General features: G+C 23.6%; 3 protein-coding genes across 3 annotated transcripts in view; 2 read left to right on the top strand and 1 right to left on the bottom strand.

Moving 5' to 3' along the window:
- Nucleotides 1-774: 774 nt before the first annotated feature.
- LOC126895966 (bromodomain-containing protein 7) lies at nt 775-9,171 on the bottom strand. Its single transcript, XM_050668329.1, has 11 exons — nt 8,742-9,171; nt 7,752-8,054; nt 6,139-6,380; nt 3,607-3,905; nt 3,437-3,545; nt 3,143-3,323; nt 2,930-3,065; nt 2,005-2,321; nt 1,793-1,939; nt 1,410-1,582; nt 775-1,056 (listed from the first exon to the last, which is right to left on the bottom strand). Exons 2-11 carry the CDS (start codon nt 7,981-7,983, stop codon nt 880-882), a joined length of 2,013 nt encoding a protein of 670 aa, XP_050524286.1. The 5' UTR covers nt 7,984-8,054; nt 8,742-9,171; the 3' UTR covers nt 775-879.
- Nucleotides 9,172-9,325: 154 nt separating this feature from the next.
- LOC126895967 (CXXC-type zinc finger protein 1) lies at nt 9,326-19,390 on the top strand. The gene is made up of 11 exons (XM_050668330.1): nt 9,326-9,515; nt 9,620-9,741; nt 10,056-10,146; nt 10,223-10,325; nt 14,156-14,316; nt 15,385-15,576; nt 15,685-15,822; nt 17,828-17,986; nt 18,052-18,213; nt 18,381-18,518; nt 19,057-19,390. Exons 1-11 carry the CDS (start codon nt 9,501-9,503, stop codon nt 19,252-19,254), a joined length of 1,479 nt encoding a protein of 492 aa, XP_050524287.1. The 5' UTR covers nt 9,326-9,500; the 3' UTR covers nt 19,255-19,390.
- A 68-nt stretch (nt 19,391-19,458) lies between these two features.
- The window catches only part of LOC126895965 (fatty acid synthase), a 35,485-nt gene continuing 27,156 nt past the window's right edge, over nt 19,459-27,787 (top strand). Inside the window, exon 1 of the mRNA XM_050668328.1 lies at nt 19,459-19,588. Coding sequence (XP_050524285.1) covers nt 19,586-19,588 — 3 coding nt within the window. The 5' untranslated portion in view covers nt 19,459-19,585. The remainder of the gene's footprint in view (nt 19,589-27,787) is intronic.

The raw sequence follows: 27,787 nt of genomic DNA, 5'->3' as shown, positions 1-27,787 counted from the left end.
CACACACCTGTATATTTTTTTTGCCCTTAAATATCGACACTACTATACTATTTCTCTATTCTTTTGACATTTTCATTTCTAATAGAATTTTATTAAAATTATCATTCAACCACCTAATGCTAATATTTTCCATACTTATACTGCCACTTCTTCTGGTCTTGCTACTTTATTCTTTTTCATTGGTGTCACAGTTTCATATACCTCTTTCTCGCAAATTAAATCTACCAGTTTTTCGTTTTAATGTCCCTTTTGGACACACCTCATTCAGTAATTTTTCAAAATACTTTTTCCACTTTTTTTTAACATCATCATCGTTTGTTAGCACTATCATACTTTTTATATACCATATATTTTGATAATATTTAGACTATTTTAACTGATACCCATTAAGATAATTATTTGATGAACTGATATAATATATCATTTTTTCTGATTCGATTTTGTTATTACACAACCTAGCCTTAAAAAAAAATTGAATTTTATTTTCAGGTTTCTTGAAAATAATTTGTAATCAGCTTAATAATTCAATTAAGTAGATTTATCTAATATAATTTATAAGAATATTTAAACATATACATTAAAAATAATTTTTATTTGTACAAACTCACTTTTAATAATATTTAATTTGTAACTATTTATAAACAACAAGCAGTTTACATACTAATAATTTGTTCCACTCAAATACATATTTAGTTGGTAATTATTTAAATTAATCTTTAATAATAATTATTATAATAATTATAAGAAATGATATTAAAAAACTAAAAATTAAACTGTAGTATAAAATATCAAATTCATATTTTACTAAAATTAGCAATAAGTATAAACTTAAATGTATTAAGTTGCAAATAAAATAAAATAAGAAAGAAATAGAAATTTTTAAGACTCTGATAATATTTCTTCAATAGTACGATCGTTTTCATCGTGTAAAGGAAAACTTGTTAATGTTGGGTCACTTTCAAGAAATTCTCTTAATTCTGACTCTAAATCAACACCAGATACAACACCTTCTACTCCATCAATACGTTCATGGTTTCCATCATTAAGTAAGGTCACCTAAATTTTTTAACAATAAACCTTAATACTTAGTATCAAAATATACACAAAATATAATAATTACAATACATATTATACTGCTATAAGGAACACCTGAATATATATTTTCTAAAAAAAAAAAAAATGAAGAGAATAAAAAATCACTTTACAAAAATTATTAGATTAAATTTTTGTATAAATGTTTAACTTTAAAGTCAGATTAAAATAATGTATACATCAAGAAAACTGCTCCATAAAATTGGATTTTAATCTACAAAATTTAATATTTGTTCAAAAATTTCTAATAACAACAAAATGATTCTTAAGTATACTATCTAGATCTACTAACAGGAAAACTTAATTTTCAAATATACCTGAGTTGGTTGATTAGATCCTATAATGTTTGTTGTATGACAATGGCTTTGTCCAATATCCAATTGAGATATTTGAGCTACTCCCATTGCTTTTCGCACACCAGTTACTGACATAACAGCTGATGGAGGAACACGTTTCAAGCTTTCTGTGAGTGACTCAGTTATTTTATCAGCTTAAAAAAAATTAAATATTATTAATATGCAATGAAAAAAATAATTTTTTTTATATAGTTTAACACAGAAATAAATTATATTTAAACAAAATAATTTATAATAATAATAAAACTTTGTTAAGTTTATTAGATAAGGAGATTCCAGGAAAATGGAATGATTAATAGGTACATTAATGTAATTAACAGTTATTATTTTTATATTGTTATTACCTAGTTGAATTTCTTGTTGGGATGGTTGGGTGACTTGAGAAAGATGCTGAGGTAAAGGAGCACTTAAACGCTGATTTTGTATATTTTGCAAACGACCTAATAAACCACCAACTTGATCTAATCTATCTTGAAAAACACTTTGTTCCTCTGAAATAATAATACATATTTTTTTTAGTTGTAAGTTTTAAATAAAATAAATTAATAATACTAACGATAATAATCAATAAACTTAGTATCAATTCCCAATTCTGATAATGATTTCAACTGATCAATTTGTATTGGCTCAGATTTTGTTTGATTATTTAAATTAGGTAATCCTGGATTTACTTGTGAATTAGTTGATGATTGACAAGATGTAGGAGATTGATGAATATTGTTAGGCTTATTACTATCTTCATTATTAATGTTTAGTTTCTTTCGTTCTTCTAGAATACGTTTTGTTTTACGGTGTTCACCACCAGTCATTAAATCTAGTAAATTATCAGCCATTGTCATGGCATAGTCTGAATCTTTTGTAAAGTTTAATATACTAGAAAATAATTTAGTAATTAAATATACAGTTCAATTCATTAAAAATGAAATTTAGTTTTAGTGTTTAAAATAATATGTTATGAAAAAAATATATAAATTAATTTAATTGGCTATTTTATATGCACAAATCATTGTACTGATATTCTAAGACATTTTCAGATTGTGAGAAATTCAATTTAATTTTACAGTGTTCGTGAACAGTTGAAATGTTTAAATTTTAATCTCAATTCTAAAAGATGGGAGGTTAATTCAGAGTTTTCTTTAAGCTAACCCTCTTGTCTATAAACAATCTATAGAACAAACAATCTAAGTCTCCAAAAATTTTATTCACATAATGCTTTAACTTGAAAATATTTTAAGATTATAATGAATAATTTTTTAAATTTATGAGGTTGCTACCAAAACAAAACTGAAAAAAAAACATTCAGTTAGTGTAAGTCACTCTTAATTAGCATTGGAATAGCCTAATTTATATATATATATATTAATAAAATATGTTTTTTTTTTTTTTTATCAAAAAGATACATTAGTCTTGTTGCTTAATATATTACATTTTTTTTTAATAAAGATAAAATTAATTTATATAAAACTATTTCGGCTTAATACCTTTCAGCATACTGTGCAGAAGACTCATCTCCATATGTTCTAAGTACCAAATCTGACTCTTCTTTTGTTATGTTAGCAAATGTAGAATCATATGTTGGGGCATATGATCCAAATGCACCATAGTACAAAGGCTTAACTAAAGTAAAATTTATTTAATCTTAAAACTAAATTAATCAAATATTTATTTTATTTGTATAAATTAACTTAAAATACCTGTTTTAACCATGTTACGTCTATCTTCACGAAAACCAGTGAGAGATCCAACACCATGACTCAATTTACCAATCAGTGAACCTAAAAGAACTGGACGTTCTCCAGTTTCTGGATTAATTCCATCATTAGGGACTAATATTGATAATGAAGTAGATCCATTATTTTGTTTTAAAAATCCCATCTAAAACAAAAATTATCATTTTTTAAATATTCATAAAACATTTTCATTTAATAATAAAATATTATTATTTTAAAGTTATTTTATTTTAGCTGCAATAAAAATATTTCTATTACTTTAGTTTTTTTTGCAGCTACTTTAGCAGAAGCTATTTTAGCAGCGTTTTGGGCCTGTTTCAGAATTTCTTCAGGTGTCATTTTATCAGGTATTGCTTCAAATTTCGATCTAAAATTTTAATATTTATTTAACAATAGAAATAAACCATCACACAGAATAAAACACTTACATAGTCTTTAATTGATTTGATGGTTGTTCATCATGTTCTAAAAATTTTTCATTTGATTTCTCATTGTTATCAATAATTGTATCATTTGATGTTTCACCTTGATAATCTTGGTTAATATCAAAACCTAGTTGAGAAAATGGTATATTTGCCATTCCCGGTAATGCAGTTAATAAAGTTTTTAATTTTTCAGGGCCTGTGAGTTTTAAACCAGCGTGAAGAAGACGTTTAGCTTGTTTATAGTAAATAGTTTCAGGATGATTATAAGTCATTGCATTTTCACACATAAGTTTTATATCAGCCTATAAAATTATAAATTATGGCTTAATAATACATTTTTAATTAATGGTATAATTGATTTAATATAATATTGTCTGTTAATGTTGAAATTATAAGAATATAAACAATTGAGGGTTAGTAAAATAAAACCGTGTATATGGAATTCAATTTTTTATCAGTAAATAAAGATACAAAGAGTGATTTAAGGTAAACAAATAGCAGCATAGTTTTAATTATAGCTTTAAAATACATTTGAATATAGAAAAGTTTTCTAATTATTTTATAAATTTTGAACATTAAAAATTTAAGTAATATTTTGTAAAAGTTAAATATACTATTTTATCAAAAATATTCCATACAATATAATTATTGTAATGAATAATATCTATTAAGTACTACATTTTCAATATAGTAGTAAGTATCTTAAGATAAGCAGTTACTTCCTTTGCTTCTCTCATAATTATTTTAATTATTAAATGAAAATAAGTGAAGCTAGAAAAATTCAAAATAGTATATAAAATTTGAACTACAGAATGCTGGAAGAAGGGAAATTATAATGTTGATGTAATATGCAGTAAATAATTTTACAAGTGTTATTTTTAAGATTTACTTAAAAAAAATAATTACATAGCAAGAAAAGTAGTTGTATAGTAGGATTGATAAAAAAATAGTTTGAATTGAAATATATGAACTCCTATTATTAAAGTTATTATAATGATAGTTCAACACAAGGTGGTTTATTAAGGTTAAAAAATTTATTTTTCGAGAACTATTGAAAATTTAAAATTTTTGTAAATTGTTTGATTCAAAAAACTTGACAATAAATTAGGTTAAATTTTAGCTTCGATGTGAAGCTGAGAAGGTATTGGTTTTACTATGATGTGTTTTTTTATTGTCTGTTACCAGTTTTTCTCTGCTCTCATTGGACCGATTTCTTTCAACGATACGTCAAAAGATTACAAATTGTATCTAATCAAAGACATTACCCTCAAAAATTGAAAAAATTTCCCTCTTTCCACGTAAATGGAGGAAACCTCCAAAAAAATTACAAATTTAAAATCGCTAATTTTCGACATTTATTCAATTTTTTTTTACTTAAAAATGCCATAAATGGTATATTTTTTTTATAAATCTAACCCTTTACTTGCTCACAGTGGTGAAAAAAAAGTGGTAAAAATGACAACTTTTTCACAAAAAATTAACTTTTTCAACTTAACTTTTGAAAGTGTTTGGAAATACTGACATTTATATATATATATATATATATATATATATCTTAAATTAAAGCTAATGTAATATCATGGAAGAAAAAAATTTGGACTTTATTTTGTCTTCACAGTGAAAATAGTTACCAAATGCTATTTTTGTGTGAAAATTCTGGATTTTATTTTTTACATTTTTAACTTTATAATGCTTTAACTTATTGAAAAGTATATGGATCAATACAAATTTTTTATGAGAAATAATATTTCTATCCCTCTTTCATTCAACATACTTTATTTTAATCAGGATATAAATAAGGAAATAGCAAATCACATTGCTTTTGTAATAATCCACCAATTTTTTAAAATTAAACACTGTAAAAATTTGCATCAAAGTGTTTTTTATGATAGTGATTTTAATCATTTTCAGATATCATTATATTTGATCCAACTATGCCACGTCACCACTGTGCCGCGACCCCCTGTGCTGGATTATTTTTTTTATTTATTTATTTAGGGAAAAAAAATTTTAATATTAATTTTGTTATTGATAACTCCTACTTTTATCTTGATAATATAATGGAAAAATATTTACAAACAATTTTGTTCTTATAATTTCTTTTAATCCGATCACTACCATTTGTTTTTTTAAAAACTTTCAACTGATAATCCTGGTAAATATGTGAATTGGAAATTCAACATTTATTTAAAGAACAAAATTGTATTCAAATTATTTTCTATCGTATTATCAAGATAAAAATAAGGGTTCTCATTAAGAAAATTAATATTAAAGATTTTTCACTAAAGGGATGATAAAAAAAAAAAATTAATGAACTACATATTATTGTAGAGCTTTTTGAATCAAACAATTATTTCTTTACAAAAATTTTGAATTTTCAATCGTTCCCAAGAATATGAGTATCTTATCCTTAATGAATTAATCTGTATAGTCCCTTATTTACATATGTAATAATTTAAAAATCTTATTTTTCTTGCTACAATAATTAATATTACAAGTAATGTATTTATTATAATAACAAATTATATTACTTACAAAAAATGCATTTAGACTACTATAATGATTAGTTTGAATATTTCTTCGAATAGTCTCGAAATCCATTGGCTTTGAAATCATACGAGAATAATTGGGTGCAATACGATCAGTAACAGGCCACGCAAATAATTGTTGAGGATCTCGCCGCTCCAAAGCTCTCAGTAAATGAGTTAAAAGTTGTTGCAAGGTCTGTCTATTTTCACTATGATTGTTACCTTCATCAGAGCCCCAATCATTTGAACCTGCAAAAAATATATATTTTTTAATTATTTATAGTATTTCTCAATTGATTAAAAACTAAAATTATATTTAAAATATTAATTTTTAACTAAAAAATACTTAAGAGTCTCAAAAATTACTAAAAGAACGTGGAAATGTTTTTTGGTAACAACGTATTTGCAATATTTTTTGTAGTTAATATTGGCTTTTTGAATTAAATATTTTTCAGTTTTAAATTAAACTTTAATTTTAAATAATATTTGCCACAAATGATTAATTCTTATTATATAAGAATTATCAGTTGAACTTTAGTACAATTATAATAATTACATGGTTCATTACATCAAGTTAAATTCATATATTATAATTAAAAACATTGGCTAACATATTCAAAAGAAGAGTTTTTTTATAAAATATTCACTGGTCAAGTAGTTTCTGTAGTCCCCAATTTAAGAGAATTTTTTGTTATACAAATTAATTGTTAAATATATTATGATAGAATTTTTTAAATCATTCTCTATTTGAAATTAATCCAAAATTTTCCCAATATAATATGCTGTACATACATCATGAAATCAAAATTTTCTAAAAAATTTGTAGTTTAAATAAATTAACAATTAATTTATATCTGAACTTAATGTAAAACTATATGGTGTAATATATTACAAAACATACTAATGATAAATTTTCGTAGTTTATAAGTTATATATTAATATTGCTTACAAAATACTCATACAAGTTGAGGGATTAATCGATTTTATTACCAAAATGGTTTTTTTCTATCATAATAAACTGCTAAGTTTATCACCAAATAGCAGTTGGAAAAACCAATAAAATTATTAATTTTAAAAACATAGGTACAATTTTATATTATTTTTCAATTTACTAATTAAATATTCAGAAAAATAAACCTTACCACAAGATTCCATTAAAATTAATGTCACTAATATAGTCATTTTTTCACTTCATGAAAAATTAAAACAATTTTTATAAAAAATTTAGTGACTCCTTGGTTTAATGATGAAATATTACAGTGAAATTTATTTCTGTTTTGGAAAAACCTTAAGGTGAAAATTATGAAAAACTATAACTGTGGATTTAAGAAAAATCGAAAAAATTTTTTAATTAGATTAAATATCACATTAGACATAGTATTAAATTACGTTCAGAGACACCCTACATATATAATAATTTTTAGAACTATCATAATTAACATAAGAGGTAAAAAATGAGGTTTGCATTAATACACATTCTATTTTCGTAGTAGCAACCAATTATTTCTTTAGTTGTTACAATTCTGTTTTAAAGGCTAGTCACATTAAAGGTATATTTATTTTTAAGAAATTCCAAGATTTAATCATCATAATTAACAAAATCCAAGATCAAATACAAACCCATTAGAGACTCATCAAATTTGTTTGATGTTCGGTTTACATTTTCAATTTCACCACGTTTTGTTATTGGTGCTTCAGCAAGAGTATCTTCACTAAGACTAATATCTTCATTAATTGTTATACCATTACGTATTCTTTTTTTCTTTTCTTTATGATGCTTATGCTTTTTTTTTTTTTTCTTATGTGATTTTGATAAGTAATCATCAATTTCATGAATACCATTATTACCCATTTCTTCTGCAGGTAAACAACTCCCACTGCCAACTTTTAAAATTAGTTTTAAACTGCCCGATTTTTCTTTATCTATAAACAAACATTAAGTACTGAAATTATTAAATAATCAATTACAAAATTTATCATGATCTGGAAACCATGATGTCAATATTACGTTAGAATTACTATCATCTTATTTAATTACTATAAGTAGTTGTGTATGCAAGAACTTTTCACAGTTGCTTAGAACAAGTAAAATATTACAAAAAAATATGTAAGTGCAGAGTAATTGTTTAAAAATATAAAATGTAATAGAATTTTTTTTTCAATTTATTAGTATTGTTTACATTTTAATTATCATAAAGAAATAAAGCTCTATCCACATATCTTCTCCCTTAAATTATATAATGTTTAGTTTTTTAAATGAATACATACGTGTTCAACTGGCTAACATATAATAAAATGATCTAATTAAGAAATTGACTGGTTAAAAAAATTTGGTGATTTATAAACCTCAATACTTTTCTAACTCTAGTATAAAGGTATTAATTTTTTTAGTAAATTATATTTTCTAATTAATTTTTAAAAGTGAATTATGGGGTTGTTACACTTTTCTATAATAAACCAACTATAAAACTCTTTTAGAGAAAAGATAACATTTTAAATTATATCAAAACATACATTTATTCATAACAGATCATAGAAGAACCTATATTTATTAAAATTTATATCTGTGTAATCTACATACCAAATAAATATAAAATTTCATTATTTTACCTTCATATTTATCCCGTTTATGTTTCTTTCTCTTCTTGTTTTCAAAATCTATATTTTCATCTAGTGACGCCAGTTTGAATAAGTTAAAATTTGTATTATACAAAGAGATGTAATAATTAATTTCAAAAAATAAAATTGTTTGTAAAAATAATAACTAAATAATATAATTATAAAAAATTGAATATTTTTTTATTTAACACACCAATATTAAGTGACAGTATACTATAGTTAAATTATATTGTTCAAATGTAGTTTAAGCAAATATGTTGTAATTATTCTATTAATTAAGCTGTTATAATCACTAAAAGAGATCGTCGTAAGTTACATAAACAACTTTTAGGTTGTTTATGAAGTACAAACTAATTTTTGCGGCATAAAAACTAATAAACATGATAGCACTATTTCTTCGTGTATCATTTAAGTAAGCGATCATGAGATTCTATGAATATCATCACTGTATAATAGCACCAAGCGGTTAGAGTATTTTCATATAATTCATGTGACCATGGATACCAAAGCAAACATTATTACCACAGCTCATAGGTGATAAAGAATTGTTAAATTCCTTATCATGATGTTTAACATTATATTAGATGATAATGGCAGTTAAACAATTTTTTGTAATTTCTTAATATTTAATATTGTAAAGACTTGTTTTTTTATTATTGAATTTGTACATATTTTCATCATAGAAATTAATAAAATTCTGAGTACTTCAGTTTTTTATCGTTGTTTTTCTTACTAAACAAAGAAACAAAAATGTCAAAGCTTTCAGTAAGACATTTACTTACTTGTCTATTTTTCATGTTATACTATTAACTTATTTTCATATTTAATTTAAAAAAATATATTTTTCACGTATTATTCCTACTTTATAGAAAGAAGAAATTGCTAAGCAGTTTATGCTTCCTGAACGTAAGTCCAAAATTGCTACATTGCTTAAGCAGGATGGACAAGCTTATTGTATATGTAGATCTTCGGATAGTTCTAGATTTATGATGTAAGTAGTTCATAAAAAATTATGTGTATGTTATACTCTTGTGATATTGTATTAATAAGTTAAAAAAAAAATGTTCTTCACCTATTATTACTCTGATGTTTATTAGAGTAAATTCATGGTATTTGAAAAACTTTTATTAAGTTAATGATTTTTTTGTAAATTTTTCAAATCATTTTTCAATGTAAAAAAAAAATAGGCTGATAATAGTAAGGATAAAATTTAAATCTCTCAAGAAATAATTATACACTAAAACTTAAGTTTAGATATATAATTTATTTGTATAAAATAACTCATTTGATTTTAACTTTTATTAGTGGTTGTGATGCTTGTGAAGATTGGTATCATGGTGATTGTATTGGAATAACAAGAAAACAATCTAAACTTATTAAACAGTATTTTTGTGATGTATAATACTTTTTTTATTAATTAATTAATTTATCTAGATAATGTATTTGAATAATTTTCTTTTATTGTGTTAAAGAAATGCAAATCTGAAGATTCTTCTTTAAAAACAATTTTTAAAACTTCGATCAGTCGTAGTGAATATAAAGAAAAAATAGATCAATATGATATCAACAAACGTGGTAAACTTTAAACTTTTAGCTTTTTGTCATGGTTGCTACCAATCTGAAAAAATATATTAAACTAGTTGGGGAAATGATAAAAATATCGGGTATTTTAATGATTATTAAAATTTTATTATACTTTTCAAATAATTACATTTGATATGAAGCTAAGAAAGTATTAATTTTACTATGATGTGTTTTTATTTTTATTTTTTGTTTTTGTGTTTGTTACCACTTTTTCTCAGCTCTCACCAAACAAATTTTTTTTAACAATATTTCAAAAGATCACAAATTGTATCTAGTCAAAGACATTAACTTCAAAAATTGAAAAAAAATTCTCTCGTTCCCCAGAAATGGAGAAATTCTCCAAAAAAGTTACAATTTTAAAAGTCTGTTATTTTGAACATTTTTTTTCTAAAACTTCCATAACATTTTGAAAAATGAATGAATAAAAATGCAATTTTTTTTTTAGACACCTAAAACATTTACCTTCTATTTGGTATACTCTTTGTGAAAATGTGATCCTTTACGTACCCACAGTGGGGTTTTAAATGGCAACTTTTTCTACTCAAGTTTTTGACAATGTTCCAGAAATATTGACACTTTTATATATACCTTAAATTAAAGTTTATGCATTATACTATATTTTGAAAAAAAAAATTGACGTTTGGACTTGTCTTCATGGTTAAAATAGCTACTGTAAAAATAAGAAATTTTTGTGAAAAAATTATCGATTTATATATTTTAATTTATAATGCTATAACTTTTTGAAAAATGTATCGATTAATAGATTTTTTTTTTATAAATACTTTTTATATACTGATTCCATCTGACATACTTTTTTTTTGGATCAGACCATGTCAGATTATACAAGGGGGGTTCAAAACAAAATAATTACAAATTTTTTTAAAAATAACAAAATCAATATAATTTTTTTTTTTTTATAGATACATGAGATATTAACTTATCAATTTGAATATTTTTTTATAAATCTAACCCTATACTTGCCCATAGGAGAGATTCAAAATTACAACTTTTTCACAAAAAATTAACTTTTTTAACTTAGCTTTTAAAAGTTCTGGAATTACTAACACTTTAATATATACAGGATAATTTTTTTATCATAACCCACTCAATTACTTACAAAATAATAATAAATTAAACATTTTATTTATTTTTTATCTTTAGTTACACATCATTCTTGAATTATTAACTATGTAATACTTTTTAAGTTCATCCCTTATGCCTGGTAAGGTTGTCAACTTTGTTTTTTTAATGGGAACACATATTTTGAATTTAACAAAATGTTTGAGATTTTAATTTAATAGTAAATGGCTTCTGAATTTTTAATATAACTTTCAAGTTTCAAATTTTTGAGTTAATATTCATATATAATACACAAGAGATTACAAATATAGGTAGCTAATTGGTTTTTTATGACATTGATATTAGCAGGTACACAGCATTGTTATTATCAATGGTGGTTAGGTACATTGTTGTGAGTTTATAAATACACTAACTGACAATACAAAAAGTATATCTATTGATAGTCATAATAGATAATAAACAATCCGTGACTGTGACAGCAATGTCATAAAAAACCAATTAGCTACCTCTATTTGTAATCCTTTGTGTATTATACGATACATCAAATGATTACAACTAATATCTAGTTAAATATATTACCCTCAAAAATTGAAAAAATTCCTCCTTATCAAGTTAAAAGCTGCTTAACCAACTTTCTTCATACAGATGATTAAAATCATTAATTTCTATTGTTTTAATGTATATATTGTCAAATTAGATTTGATATAACAAGTGTTAACTATTAAGTTGAATAATCTCTCTTTATTATTTATTAATTTTTTGATAACATTACTGTATAAATCATTTTTAAAAAATTATTTTGGGTTTTACATAAAATTAACAATGGATTTTCAAAATTATAATCAAGTTTTATAATACACAATATTTAGTAGACCTTTTTAACAACTTTTGATTGTTTTTTTTTTATGTTTGTTCATAAAAATTCTCAACTCTCACTGGACCAATTTTGATGATCAATAAGAATTGATTTTAATCTAGTTGAATTAATAGTGTATTAATGGAAAGATATCTGAATTTTAGAAATTTAAACAAATATCTACTGTAAAAAAACATTAAAAAAAAAAAAATTTTTAATTAATATCTCCACAAATAATAATAGTATAAAATTTATTTTTATACAAAATTATATAGTAAAATCACATTATCAAAATGAAACATTTTTTAATCAGTATAAGCCAAAATATGCTTTGCTAAACTATGTTTTTGTACTAATTTCAAATCTGTAATTCCAACTATGCCACATCCACACTGTGATGGGTTTTTGAGATATTACTAATTTATAAAAATGAGTAATTACATTTAAATATTGATTTTGATTTTAAATATGTTAAAAATAATCCAAGCAAAATTTTGATTCAATAATGTCATGTTTAACCTATTTTTTTGGTATTATAAAGTTGATATTTATAAAAGTTTATAGTTTAAAAATGTTGAACATAAAACCATTTTTTAGTTCAACTTGCTCATTTCAAATAAATATCATTAAATAGAAAATTTAATGAAGATTTAAAAAATATTTTTGTTTAGATTGATATATGGTCAGAAACTTTTATAGTTACTTTTAACATTAAATTTATGAAACTAGCTCAAAATTATGTTAAAATCATTTATTATATTTTTAGAATTTATATCGTAATAAATTACTTTAATAGAAATTTTAATCATATATATTTACTTCTTGGTGTTTAAATGAATTTTATAATTAAAATATTTAGAACTATTATTAAAGTTATATACTATTTTTTTCTATAATATACTGATATTCAGTAATATTCCGTGTCTAGTTTTATCTATGATTTTGTGTGTTGTTGCGTTGTTGAATTTCATTTGAACCTATATTTTTTTGTTATTTTTTCATAGGTTAGTACTCGTTTTTAACTAATTAATAATAATATCAAAAATTAGTGCTGATAGAAAAAATCTAAATGCAAAATTGAAATTAGCTTAAGAAATTGATCAATATACATATATTTTTACTTTTATGAAAATTCTTTGTAGACCATTTATTCATAATTAACAACAAATTATTTTTGAAAAGTTTGGTTTTAAGCAATTTTTATACTAGTTTGCCATAAAAGTAGCAATTATCTTATAATTTTTTATAATTTCTCCTTAAAAATTACAATACTAAATGATTAAATATCAATTTTATGTTATATTTATAAATCAATGAACTACCAATCAAGAATAATGAAGGAAATAGGAGTTAATTTTTCTTTTAGAATAATCCACCGTTCCTTTAAATTAAACATTATCATATGTGTTTTTTAGAATAGTGATTTTAATCACTGTCAGATATCATCTACACTTGTCCTAGCTGTGGCGTGAATTCACGTGTTACAATTTTTTTTTTTTAATTCCTTGTTATAAGTTATTTTTATTGAGACAGAGGATAGATAAAAAAGTATTTTTGCAATTAAAATCTGCACCTACTTTAAAAATTCCAATTAATAAACAAATAAACATAGTGGGAGAGTTCATTTAAAATTTGTTTAAAAAAATAATGGAATAAACAGAAAATTAAAATTTTTTAAACTTGTGGCAACTCCAATTGTCTAAGAATGCAACAATAAAATTAAAAATAAAAATTAGTATGAAACACATTAATTAAATAAAAATGTAAAATAGTTATCAGTTAGATCTGAAACACTGTATATTTACAAAAATTAAGATGATTCCCTTGCATTTAAAGTTTTTAATTTAAAAAAATTAAGATTAAATATCAACATATTTATTTGTAGAAAATCGAGGTAAACATCGACATAAGCACAAATTATGTGGACGCTGTGATAATTGTAAGCGAAATGAAAATTGTGGTTTATGTATTGGTTGTAATGAAATGCGAAGATTTGGTGGATCAGGTTTATGTGAAAATAGAAAATGTTTAAATATAAACAAAAAGGTATTAAATCAATTGACTCTTTTTGATTAAATTAGTTCATTATGTTTTGTATTTCCTTTTTATTAATATTCTATTAGATAATTCACTATAGAGAAATAAATTATTGAATCAAATTATATATATATATGCAGAGTCAAGTTTATGCATTATACTATATTTTGAAAAAAAAAATTGACGTTTGGACTTGTCTTCATGGTTAAAATAGCTACTGTAAAAATAAGACATTTTTGTGAAAAAATTATCGATTTATATATTTTAATTTATAATGCTATAACTTTTTGAAAAATGTATCGATTAATAGATTTTTTTTTTATAAATACTTTTTATATACTGATTCCATCTGACATACTTTTTTTTTGGATCAGACCATGTCAGATTATACAAGGGGGGTTCAAAACAAAATAATTACAAATTTTTTTAAAAATAACAAAATCAATATAATTTTTTTTTTATATATATATGCAGAGTCAAGCACTTAATTAATTGAAAAATAAAAGTATTATTAATAACTTTTTTATATGTTTCTTTAAATGTTTTAATTATAAAGTTTTTAAATAGTGTTTTAAATTTCAAAACATCAAAAATAATGTTTTAATAAACTAAAAATTTCATACAAGGTTAACTATGGAGATATGTAGTAAACAAGATAAAATTAAGTTTTCAACCTTTGATAACAATTTTACAAAAATATAATAAAAATGCCATTCTTTTATAGGATTTTAGTATGTTTTACTATTTTTAGAAAAAAAACCAAGTAAGCCACCTAATAATAAGAATAAAAATAGACAATTAATTTAAACAAGAAAACAACTAGGCTATTAGATTCTTGAAATATAAAATTGTTTCAAAATACTGTTACATTGTTTTTTCTGTCTACCCTTCATATATAAACATTTTATTTTTAGATACTTATTGACAACAATACTTTTTTATTTACGTGCGTTTAATAAATAATATAGTGTTTATTATTTCATAAGTGTTACATTCTTATACTGTTTAAAATTATACTTTTGATTTAATATTAGTATATCTATAAATTACTTGATTGTTAATTTTTATAAAAAAAAGGAAAACAAAATAACATCCAAAACAATCAAAAGAAAACGTAAAGATTCCAGTTCTGATGGAGAACACCATGTTAGTTTATCTACGTCAAATCGACAATGTTATGGCCCTGGATGTACTCAAGTTTCAAGATATAATTCTAAATATTGTTCAGATAAATGTGGAATAAATTTAGCGAGTGCACGAATATTTCATGTATGTAATTAAATGCTTTTCTGTAGACAAACGTTTTATACACATTATTAATTTATTTATTTGATATTAAAGTAACTAGCAAAATTGTAGCAATGTATATTATTTTAGGTATTACCTCCAAGACTTCAAGAATGGAGTTTATCACCATGCATTGCTGAAGAATCAAATAAAAAAGATCTAGAAGTTGTTAGAAAAGATCAGCTAGAGGTTAGAGATGTATTAAAAGAATTGGATAAGAGACACAAGGTGAAAATACAGTTTTTTCTTTATTATATCTTTTAATACAAAGTTATCAAGCATAAACATTTAGATCTCTTCTAATGTTTATTATTCGTACCAATAGAAATATCTAATATATAGTTTTAATATAATTATTTTGCTTTTTATATCTTTATTGTGTATCTCAATTATTTTGATTCATTTCAAAATATAGATCTATCTTTTCATAGTCCTGAATTAAGAAAAAGTGAATAAAATTACTATTGATTAAATTTCACCAGAAAATTAAACAGAAAAAACCCAGCACAGTAAGGTCGCGGCATAGTTGGATACAGTATAGATGGTATCTGACAGTGATTGAAATCACTGTCATAAAAATGCTTTGAACTCTGGACTTGTCTTCATGGTGAAAATGACTGCCGTATTCAAAAATATACTATTTTTGTAAAAAATTCTTGATATTATATTTTACATTTTTTAACTTTATGTTGCTATAACTTTTTAAAAAAAAGGAATGAATCAATTCTATTCTTTAATGATAAATACTTTTTATATATCTCTTTCATTCTGCATACTTTTTTTTTTTTAATCGGACTGTTTCCCTTTATACAGTAGGGAGGTTTCAAACCTTTAAAATTGGGTATAGAAAGTAGAACTTTTTCAACCTAAGTTTTGAAAATGTTCTGGAAATACTGACATTTTTATATATACCTTATAAAGCTTATGTAATATACTTTATTTTGAAAAAAAAATTTGACCTCAGGACTTGTCTTGTGATGAAAAAGAACATCAAAATTAAAGAAAAATTCCTTGAAAAAATTCTCGATTTTATATTCTTAAATTTATAATGCTAAAACTTTTTAGAAATGTATGTATCAATATTTTAATTTTTTTATAAATAATTTTTATATACCCTTTTAATCTGACATACAACCCAACCCAACCCAACCTGTACTTGTTTTTTAAATCGGATTATATCCTTTTATGCAAAGGGGTCATAACTTTAAAAATGTCTATAGAAAGTAGAACTTTTTTAACTTAAGTTTTGAAAATGTTCCGGAAATACTGACACTTTTATATATATATTAAATTAAAATGCCTGACAAGGGCAGTACACTGAATATCATAATTATTATATATATCAAATTTATATAGCATAGAAGTTAAACTTATTTTAATTTTTTTGCTTTTTTTTAAGAAAAATAACTTTAACTTGCCATTTTTTTAGTCGATGGAAGCTATGTACAGTTGCTGAGTCGGTAACACTTGTGTGCTACGCACTTGGGATACAAGGTTTCAACCCGCGTATGGCAAGGAATTTTTTGCATTTTTTTCTTAATTCTTTTTAAGTTAGAATAAATGTTTTTTATGTTAGTGATTTTAATCACTGTCAGATATCATTATACTTGTCCCAACTATGCCATGTCCATACTGGGCCGCAACCCCACCGTGCTACCATTTTTATAAATAATTTTTATACACCCCTTTCATCTGACACATTTTTTTTTATTAACTTTGATGTCTGTTTTCACCGTGAAGACAAAATATAGTCCAAAATTTTTTTTTTTTATATTAAAGTATATTACGTAAACTTTAATTTAAGGTATATATAAAAGTGTCAGAGTTTCCTCACACTTCAAAAAATTAATTTGAAAAAGTTCTACTTCCTATATGCATTTTTTAGTTTTGAACCCTACTGTAAATAGGTAAATGGTCCGATTTTTAAAAAAGTATGTCGAATGAAAGAAGTATATAAATATTACTTCTCATGAAAAAATTATTGATCCATACATTTTTCAAAAAGTTATATAAATATAAAGTTAAATATGTAAAATTAATACCTTCTCAGCTTCGCATTGAAACTAAAATTGTATAAAGTTTAATAAATCAAAATTTGATGTTAATCTATTAGTTTTTTTATCTGAAATGAAAGTTAAATAAGTTAGAAGGTAATAGTTAATTAAAAATTAGCAATTTCTTTATAAAATAGACTCAAACAATTGATTAATATAATGTTTCTTATTCTCAATAGGAACTTGATAAATTATTGGAAAAAGGAAAACTGTTAACAGTAGATTTAAAACTTGAAGTCCAAGATGTCGATGAAGAAATGAGCATGCATTGTGTGACTTGTGGTCACGAAATACACACTAGAACAGCTATTAAACATATGGAAAAATGTTTTAACAAGGTTTATATCTTATATTTTTTAGTTAAACAAGTATTTTTTGACAAAATTTATTATGAATAAGTTAGTATGAAAGTCAAGCATCATTTGGATCAATTTATAAGACAAGAATTGATGGTAATAATATGTTTTGTGATTTTTATAATCCATCACAAGGAACCTACTGCAAACGATTAAGAGTATTGTGTCCAGAACATTTTAAAGATTCAACAATCATAAGTGATAATGAGGTGATATATTATATAAGTTTCATTGTACATGAATCATTCATAATTCATATTGCATTTATTCAGTTTATTGATACTTTTACACTAATGATTTTAAATTATATTGTCTTTAATGTAAAACAATTATCGCAAGTGAGTACTAATACGTTTTGAAACATTTTTGATAATAGGTTTGTGGCTGTCCATTAGTTTCAAATGTTTTCAATCTGACTGGAGAGTTTTGCTGTGTTCCAAAAAAAAATTGCATAAAACATTATTGTTGGGATAAACTAAGAAGAGCTGAAATTGATATGGAAAGAGTACGCCAGGTATAAAATGATATAGTTATTATTTTAATAGTAATTTTTTAGTTATTATTGGTATGATATACATAATAAATTACCTAACAATAACAACCTTTAATTTTATTTAGTAAATATAGCTTAATTAATTATGGGTAAATTTTATATGTTTTCTTTTTCAAGCTTTCAAAATTCAGTGCCTTATATAAACATAATTACCATTGTTTTTTATTTAAGCTCTAAATAAATATTTTTCAAATTATATTATGTCATCAAAGATATTTGTTTTTTCGGTTATTTTATTTGTATTTTATACACTCTATTGCATTGAACAATAAGCCTAAATAATGAATTACAATTTATAGTGTATATTATAATTCATTTACAAAAACATGTATACTATTTATATTTTTATAGATCAGAGTAAAAAAATCTTCCAGTAGAATTATTTAAGTGATTACTTAAGATTCTACCATTTTATCAAAATGTATCTTTCTAAAAAATTATGTTTTAATATTTATTAGATGTTAAAAAATATGTCATATAATTTTTCATTATTCTTTAGTGGTTAAAATTAGATGAGTTGGTTGAAAAAGAACGACAAATACGTCATAGAATGTCTACTCGTGCTGGAGTTTTAGCATTGATGCTTCACTCAACATATGATCATGAAATGATGGAGCGTTTAACTTCTGAAGCAAACTCCCAACAAAAACGTGAAAATGGTTCTGGTTCAAAACTACCTATTGTAACTGATGAATAGAACTTAATGTATATTAATTAAGAAAATCAATGACCTCTATATTCGTAAAATATTTTCTTTATTTACTTTTCATAATAATTTAGTAATTTTATTCATAAATCAACTATGTTTTGTCATTAACCTTACTGCTACACTAATGATTAATTATGAATAATTTATTATGCATATATTTTTAGTGAAATAAATTTACACTGAAAACATTGTGTTTCCTATTTGTATATCATTGTGTTTGCTAATAACCCTCTCAACACAACTATATAATCAAACAATTTTTTTATTTTTTCTTTAACTATTGTAGTTATAAAACAAGATTAGGCAATATACTGTTAGAATGGTAAGTGTTACCTAAAAATTAATGTATTATAGCTAAAAATAACTATGTTATTGTTTCACAATTATATAATTAACTGCTTTCTTATATAATTAAAGTAAACTTGTATAATAATTTGAATTTCTTATTTTTACGTTTTTAAGTTGGTATCAAAAATATTACTTTTAGGTTAACCTTACAACCTGTATTCTTCTAAACTATTCTTTTAAATGTTTTATTATTTTAATATATTAATAAAAAAAATTATTTTAATTACAATTATATGTTATATAGTTAAAAAAAACAAATTTTATTATAATTTATTTAAATTGAAACTAATAATTTAACTTATTTAACCTAATAATTAATTAGAAGAACTTCAGTGAAAAATATTGTTTTACTATTAGATTTGTTTTAAACTAAATATTGGTAAAAAGTTTTGGTAAACAAACTTTGCTATATAACAATAAAATATCGCATATCTACTCCTATTTAAAAGACAAGACTTATTTAAATAATGCAAAATGAAATAGATTGATGTGAAAAAGTGTATTATGTATATGATTTTCCGGCTTTTAGCATTTTAAATACATTTCATTTATAAAGTATAAAAATATAGACTTTTAAGGAAATTGTATAATAGCATGACAAATGTTTGTAATTTGGTAGCATAAATACGCATGTCTAAAATTTATCTTATGGATAAAAAATATTTTTTTTTACTAAGTTTAACTAAAATATAATCGCATCAAACATTTTTATAATTGATTTTATTGTGCTTGACATTATTAACAATAAAATCACAAATTGTACCTAGTTTAGAGTTTAGACACAAGGGGATTTAGTTCCTCTACTATTAGCTTATGTTTACGAGCCTATTTTTTAGATTAAATTGAAATTTATACAACAGTATGGATAGATAAAACCAAAGGTGCTATGGGGGGGGGGTTAAAGGATTTTAAACTCAAAAAATCTGACAACTCGACGTGTAAATAAGAGGGGTTAATGGACTTCTTCGAATAATTTTAAACGTTTATTTTAAATATTAAATTAAATTTATAATATTGAATTTCTGAAGAAAATATTATTTTTTGAACTCCCCTCTTCAAATTTTAGCTATTTGCATGCTGAATACTAAATTTTAACATCAATTCGAAGCTACGACGGTATTAATTTCATCAAGATGTTTTTTATTGTCTGACTCATATATAATCTCGAACAACTATATCTAGCTGAAAAATACCACTTTTTTTTTTTTATTAATCGAATTTTTTTTTAGAAGAGAATTGTAAATGGGCGACTCTTATGTTTTAAAACATTTCAATCGACCATTCAGTTATTTAAATTTAAAATGTATGGATTAACATGAAATTAGTATAATTTATATTCTAGAGTCTAGTTTATTGTCTAAAGTCTAGACAATATATTCTTTTATAACATATTTTTTTTTGAAAATATTAATAAAATAAGTAAAGTTTGAATATAGCTATAAAGGTATATGATCATGTCAAAATGTTTTATGTTTATGACAACATTCTAAAATTCCTTTTAAAAAGTTATTGAACTAATATAAAAATAATAAATGTCATTATTTTTGAAAATATAAACAGTTGGGAAAGTCATGAGGAAAATAGTCAAATTTTCAAACCTAAGTGTTTTTGACGATAATTTTTACCACAAGCTTATTAATAATTCACTATGCGTTGTGCCGACTGCATTGAGTTTTATTTTATGTAGTAAAAGTTTATAGTTTGAACATTTTTGCTAAGATTTTGAATAAAATTAATTAGTTTGGAAGCGTGAAGACTGATTTATCAATTCCTGAGTCTAGTTGTGTAACATATTAATATAATATCTAGAATTAAAGAGCTTGGTGCAACAAATATTTTTGTTTTGTAATTTAGTCAGTGACGGCGAAAGAAGAGCAGTAGAGACAGTTACTTCGGACTTTGTGTTTCTGCAATTGTAATATTAATCCGCATACGTTTTTTTTTGTCCAGTCCACACAAATGTTTCCGCCGCACAGTGATCTGAAATCAAAATTATCTTATTATAACTTATATATCCTGATTTAAGTTAAAAAAAATATTGAATATATCCAATATCTGTGTTTTAAAGGTCGCGGATTTTAAATTAAATAACAGATTTTAATTTCATCAAAATTTAAAGATATAAAATATTTTATGTGGCATATGGATGTATATGCATTTAAAACTTCTAATTTTAAATTTATTATAATATTTAAAATTTACCTTTATTTAAAGGACAAAGTATTTGAGGTATTATTCTTCATTATATATATGTACCGGGAGTCGGTCTGGCCTGGGTCCTGAATTCGATTCCCAAAGGTACCAACAAGATTTTTATTGTATTTTTCTCATTGGTAATATACAAGCCATAATACCCGTCCCGTCCATTATTGGCCAAGCCAAGAACCATTTTTGACTCCTTAACATGTGAAATAGATATACCACCCTTTTGTAGCATGTAAAGTCGGGAAATAGAAGGATTTAAAACTGATAATTTTCATACTCTATTATACATATTAATTATATTTTACTTACGTTACAAGTTTTGGATATCAATTACATATATTTTTAACACGACTTGATTAATGTCCATAGTACCTTTTTCAATTTTTTTTAATGTATTTATAAAAATTACATTTTTGATTGTTATGATAAAAGTATAGTTTTCGTCAAATATTAAACTGAAAATCATTTTTCTTTAAGCGTATCTAACTTTTTTATAGTATAATTTTTATATAAAAACTAAAATAGAAATAAATATTTTTATTTCAAAAATGTAAGTATAAATATACTAAAAATAGCTTGAAAAAATACTAAGAAAATCATTAATTTTACTATCAAACCGATCTGCACAGCAATAAAAACAACTTATAATTTAAAACTCTATATTTAATTTCAGTAGGTTATTCGCTAAAAACCCATTTTTTTAAATTTAAGTTTAGACAAACTAATTTTGATTACCTCTGTGATCTTTAAACCACTGTGCGCCGTCGTTGAATTCAGAACAAACTAAGTTTTGAATTAGTATTATTTGTGGAGATTTTAATCTAAAAAAACATTTTACCATTACTTTTAATGAACATTATTTTATAAAATTGATTCTTCTGACAATTTTCTTATAATCAACTTATCTGGTTGTTGCATCAAATCTTATAAATTTTTTCTGATAATTATAAATAAAGGGAGACTCCAGGAATCCTACATACGGCTTATATATTCTATAGTATATTAAAGCTATGCATTAGATAATCATTGGATTTATATTGTACGGGTTTTTTTATAATAGAGAACTAGTCATGAACATTTATTTTTTTAGAGATTTAAGAGACATAACATGTCTTACTTAAAACCGTATGATTTATATCTAACTTCATTTGATAGTCTCTTGATAATGTATGGTCATATCGACTTGTCGTTTATTCTGTAACAGTGCGTATAACAGTTTTATTAGGTTTTCAAGATGATGAAAAATAAATTTGTATTAAACACGTTATAATACAAGAAATGATTTTATTTTCATAAATTTTCAATTTATTTATTTTTATAAATAATAATTTATTATTTTCAAAAAAAACATTTTCAGAAATATTATTGCTAAAAATCTTTATAGTCAAAATTTAAGATACGTATTGTTGCAATATTAGTAACAATGTAATGTTAACAATTGATTGCGGGATGAAATTTCTCTCAAATAACATATTAAACAAAAATACCTAAAATTCACTGTTTCCACTCTTTGTCCAATTATTGTCGGGTTAGTTTACTAGCAAACAAAAGTTTTACATCTTTTTTACTATTATCATAGATATAAATCTATAGTCGTGGTTATTATTTTCTAAGAAATAGGTGTAAAATATTTAAACTAATGAAAAATACATTTTTATTTGTTTTAGTATTATGACTTTTGTTAAATTATTTTACTTGTATAATAAAAATTAATCACGTGTGGCTATTATTATTTAAAATTAAAACTATATTAAAAATATTAATTTAAAACTAAAAATATTAGCTCAAAAAAATTACTAAAATATCGTGGATATGTATTTCAGGAACAATGTTACTATTATTAACGCTAAACACATACGTACGATTATGTGTTTTAAATTAATATTTTTAATTTTAAATATTTTACTTTTATACTGTGTTTTTTAATAGATATTTTAATAATATAAAAATTATTAAATCTGCCATGATATTATTTTAATTCTATATCAATAAAAATGGATTGTAATATATAAAATGTCTATAACAGAGACTTAGGCGGTAAAGAGATCTATGCACACTGAGAGTTGATATTGCTTGGACGTTTCTGGCATTTAATTGATAAAAAATACTAATTTTTAGTCATCAACTTGTTCAATTTAAAAGAAATTTATTTGATACACTTCTATCTTCGACGAATATATTTATATATATTGTATATTTTTTGTTTAGTGAATAATACATGTACGAAATCGTATGTATATATATACATATGTATAATCCTCCAATTAATTTAAGCTACGCCAAGTTAAAAAAAAAGTTATTTTGTAATGTCATGAATGAGTTACTTCCATTTTTAATTTGTATTATTTAATTTAACAAGTATCACAGTTGTTGTGATACCAAAAATATCATTACTTAAATGTTTATTATATTATTATTTTATTATAAAATTTAAGTTTATTATGCAATATATAGAGGCGTGTGGTAAATTTTTAATTAAATTTGCACCTACATGTATTGGTTTTTCTATAAAGTATTTTCTTTTACAAATACGAAATACTGATTAAAAAAAATTGAGTCAAGTGATGTTTTTTTAACCTAGAACGAAAAATACCTAAAGAGATTTACGCTAATGGTCATTGCCTTATCTTTGGTTCTGTTAATGGTGTGTACGTAGTTCATAACTCATAATTTCTACGTATATCGTTGCATCGAAAATTGATTAAAAAATATTAATCAATTATAATATATGAGAAAAACGGAAATGCAGTACTGTTTTCTAAAATATAGACTTTCCATATTTTAATTCCCTTTTTAGACTATTGACATTAATTTATTTTTCAATAAAATAAATATTTCAAACTATTAAATATCATTTTTAAATTATTTCAATTTCTATATAGCCTCATAACTCTATAAAAGTTATGATCATTCTAATATTGAAGTTTTTCGTAGTGTATACGGACTATAACCTATTAAGTTAAGTCTTAAGCTACCCCGGCTTAATTTGTTCCGATAACTTTAATAACTTTTGATTGAAAATTTTATTTTTTCAAAAATCACATTTTTCTCAATATAACCATTAATTTTGATTGTTGTGGTATTATGTTTTAGATATTTAAACAGATTAGTCATTTTTTTAAATCAATGAAAAAAAATCATGAATTTTCATTTATATTTAATTGATTTATATGTTTTGGATTGGTATTTTCATTGTGTTCCATAGCAAATTGACAAAATCATTCCAGAAGTTATAATTTAATTAAAAACTAATTAAAAAATCTTTTTGTTACATTAATGTTTTAAACTACTTGAGCAATCTGTTTATTAAAAAAAAACTATGTAAAACTGTTAGATTTATTGAATTAAATGTAATCTTTTTAAAAATAACGTTTTAAATCCCTGGATTATTATATTAGTATATTTTTTAAAATAATTAACACACTTGTGGGCTCCATGTCTTTTCTGAGGGAGATCCAAGGGATCCAGGTACTCATTGAAATTTGATGAAAAAAATACAGATATGCATAAATATATATATATATTCCACTCCCGAAAGAAATATTAGGGATACAGCTCTAATAATAGTATTATATAATATAATAATTAATAAATAATATGGTTTCTATAATTTAAAACAAAAATAAAACTTGTAATAATGTAGGATAAATGTTAAAAAAAAATTTTATAATAGCCATTTTAAGAAGTAATTAAAAAAAAAAATTACTAATTTCGTATAGTACTGCTTATTATACGCATACTATAAACAACACTTAGCTGTTATTAAACAATGAACAGAAATAGACGTAATGTTTTCACACTAAATATTGATTAAATTATACAATTAATACAATTATACAATTATACAATTAAATTATACGTGAAATTATCATCTAATTTCGTCGCTTTGGTGTAACCAGAATAAATATTTTAAAAGAAAATTTTATAAATAATTTGGTAAACAATTTTTTTATTAATATCGTATAGTTACAATGTTACAGCATTTTAAAGTTTTGTAAATATTTAAATTTTTTTGTATTTATTAGTTTAAGAACAACATAACAAAATAATAACATATATTTAATTATAATGAAGTTTATAAAAAGTATAAATTGTGGTTTGGTTAAACGATTCACGTAAAGATTACGTTAATGTTTTGTAATTTTTTTATAACATAGTAACGAAAATGTACTAATGACATTAATAAAATAATTTTATAACAAATAATTGTATAAAATGTTTAGTGAGTTCTTTGCTTCTAATTATTCTGTTTCGAAACAAATCGTCCGATCAACGTATACTAGTATAGATTACCCTCTTCGTTTAGTGTAGCCTCATGTGAGATCCCGGTTCTAAAATTGTTTGAAGAACTGCAACGAAATACGGGCACTACTTACAGTCCTGACCTTATCCCTGGCATCATTTTTGTTCTTGTTGTTATCCGCTTACTCGTCCAAACCAATTTTTTGTTTTCCTTGTCATTGTCTTCGGGTGTTTTTTCAGTACGATGGAAATCAAGTTATATTATCCCTATTTTTAAATCAGGTGACAAGTCTGATATGGGTAATTATAGACCTATTTCTAAATTAAGTGTGCTGCCGAAAATATTTGAGAAACTTCTAGAGCCCGAGTTATCATTAAGTTTTAAAAACGTGCTGAATAACTGCCAGCATGGCTTTCGTAGTTCTAAATCAACTATTACTAACTTGCTTGTGTTTTATAGTAATATTGTTTCCACTGTTGCAAATGGTGGTCGAGTAGGTGCAATTTATACTGATATGAAAAAAGCGTTTGATACAGTAAATCACAAGGTATTGATTGATAAATTAAAACATATTGGCGTTAAAGACCCACTACTTAAATGGTTAGCTTCATATCTCACAGGCAAACAGCAGCAAGTAAAGATAAATAATATTATCTCTTCCATTAACCATATCCCCTCTGGGGGTCCTCAAGGAGGACATTTATCTCCATTACTTTTCTTAATTTTCATGAACGATCTTTCTGATGTCTTTCAACATTCAAGCTATTTGTGTTTTGCCGATGATGTAAAAATTTATTCGAACATTCGTACAGTTCATGACAGTCATAATCTCCAAGCAGACTTGTGCAGATTTTATAATTGGTGTGTTGTTAATGGTGGTTTATGCTTGAATGTGTCTAAATGTGCTCAGATCACTTTTTGTCGTAAGCGTTCATATGGACTATATGCATATAATATAAATAGTCTAATCTCATAAATGTTTCTCATATTAAATACTTAGGTGTAATTCTTTCTTCGGATTTATCTTTTACTGAACACAATTCATTTATTTATAATAAAGCACTACGGATGTTGGGCTTTCTTAAGCGAAATTGCTGTGAGTTTTCTAATCCTATTTGTTTAAAAGTTTTATATTGTTCTTTAGTGCGTTCCATAGTCGAATATAGGTCAATCATTTGGTCACAATATCAAGCTAATCTTACTAATAAACTGGAAAAATTACAAAAACTTTTTCTACGTATGTTAGTAGTAAAAGTAGGTAAATACGATATTAATGAAGTTGATTCAAATGTAGTAGCTTTAGATATTGGACTAACCAGTCTGAGTATGAGGCGGAAAATTTTTGACGTTAGTTGGATCCATAGTTTATTAAATAATAAAATTGACTGTCTAGAAATTCTTGATATTATTCCTTTTAATGTTCCTTCAGTCCATTTACGGTCTCAAACGATGTTTTATGTTTCTCCTGTCCAACAGAACTATAATCTTTTTGCTCCGGTCAATCGTATGTTATTAGAATGTAATGAAGTTAGTCATAAAGTGGACTTCTTTTTTAATTCTTTAGATATAATAAAGAGATCGATTATATAGTTAAGAATCTTTACTTATATTGTTTGTTTTTATAATTAATTGTATGCTATAAATTTATTGATGTCTAGTTTAAGTTTTATTAACTGTACTCTTGCCCTTTGGGGCGTTAATTTAGTAAATAAATAAATAAATAAA

Source organism: Daktulosphaira vitifoliae, unplaced genomic scaffold (genome assembly GCF_025091365.1).
Source record: "Daktulosphaira vitifoliae isolate Bord-2020 unplaced genomic scaffold, ASM2509136v1 Scaffold_1, whole genome shotgun sequence".
NCBI classification, from domain to species: Eukaryota; Metazoa; Arthropoda; class Insecta; order Hemiptera; family Phylloxeridae; genus Daktulosphaira; species Daktulosphaira vitifoliae.
The sequence above is the reverse complement of the archived record's forward strand: the minus strand, read 5'-3'. Positions and strand labels throughout refer to the sequence as shown.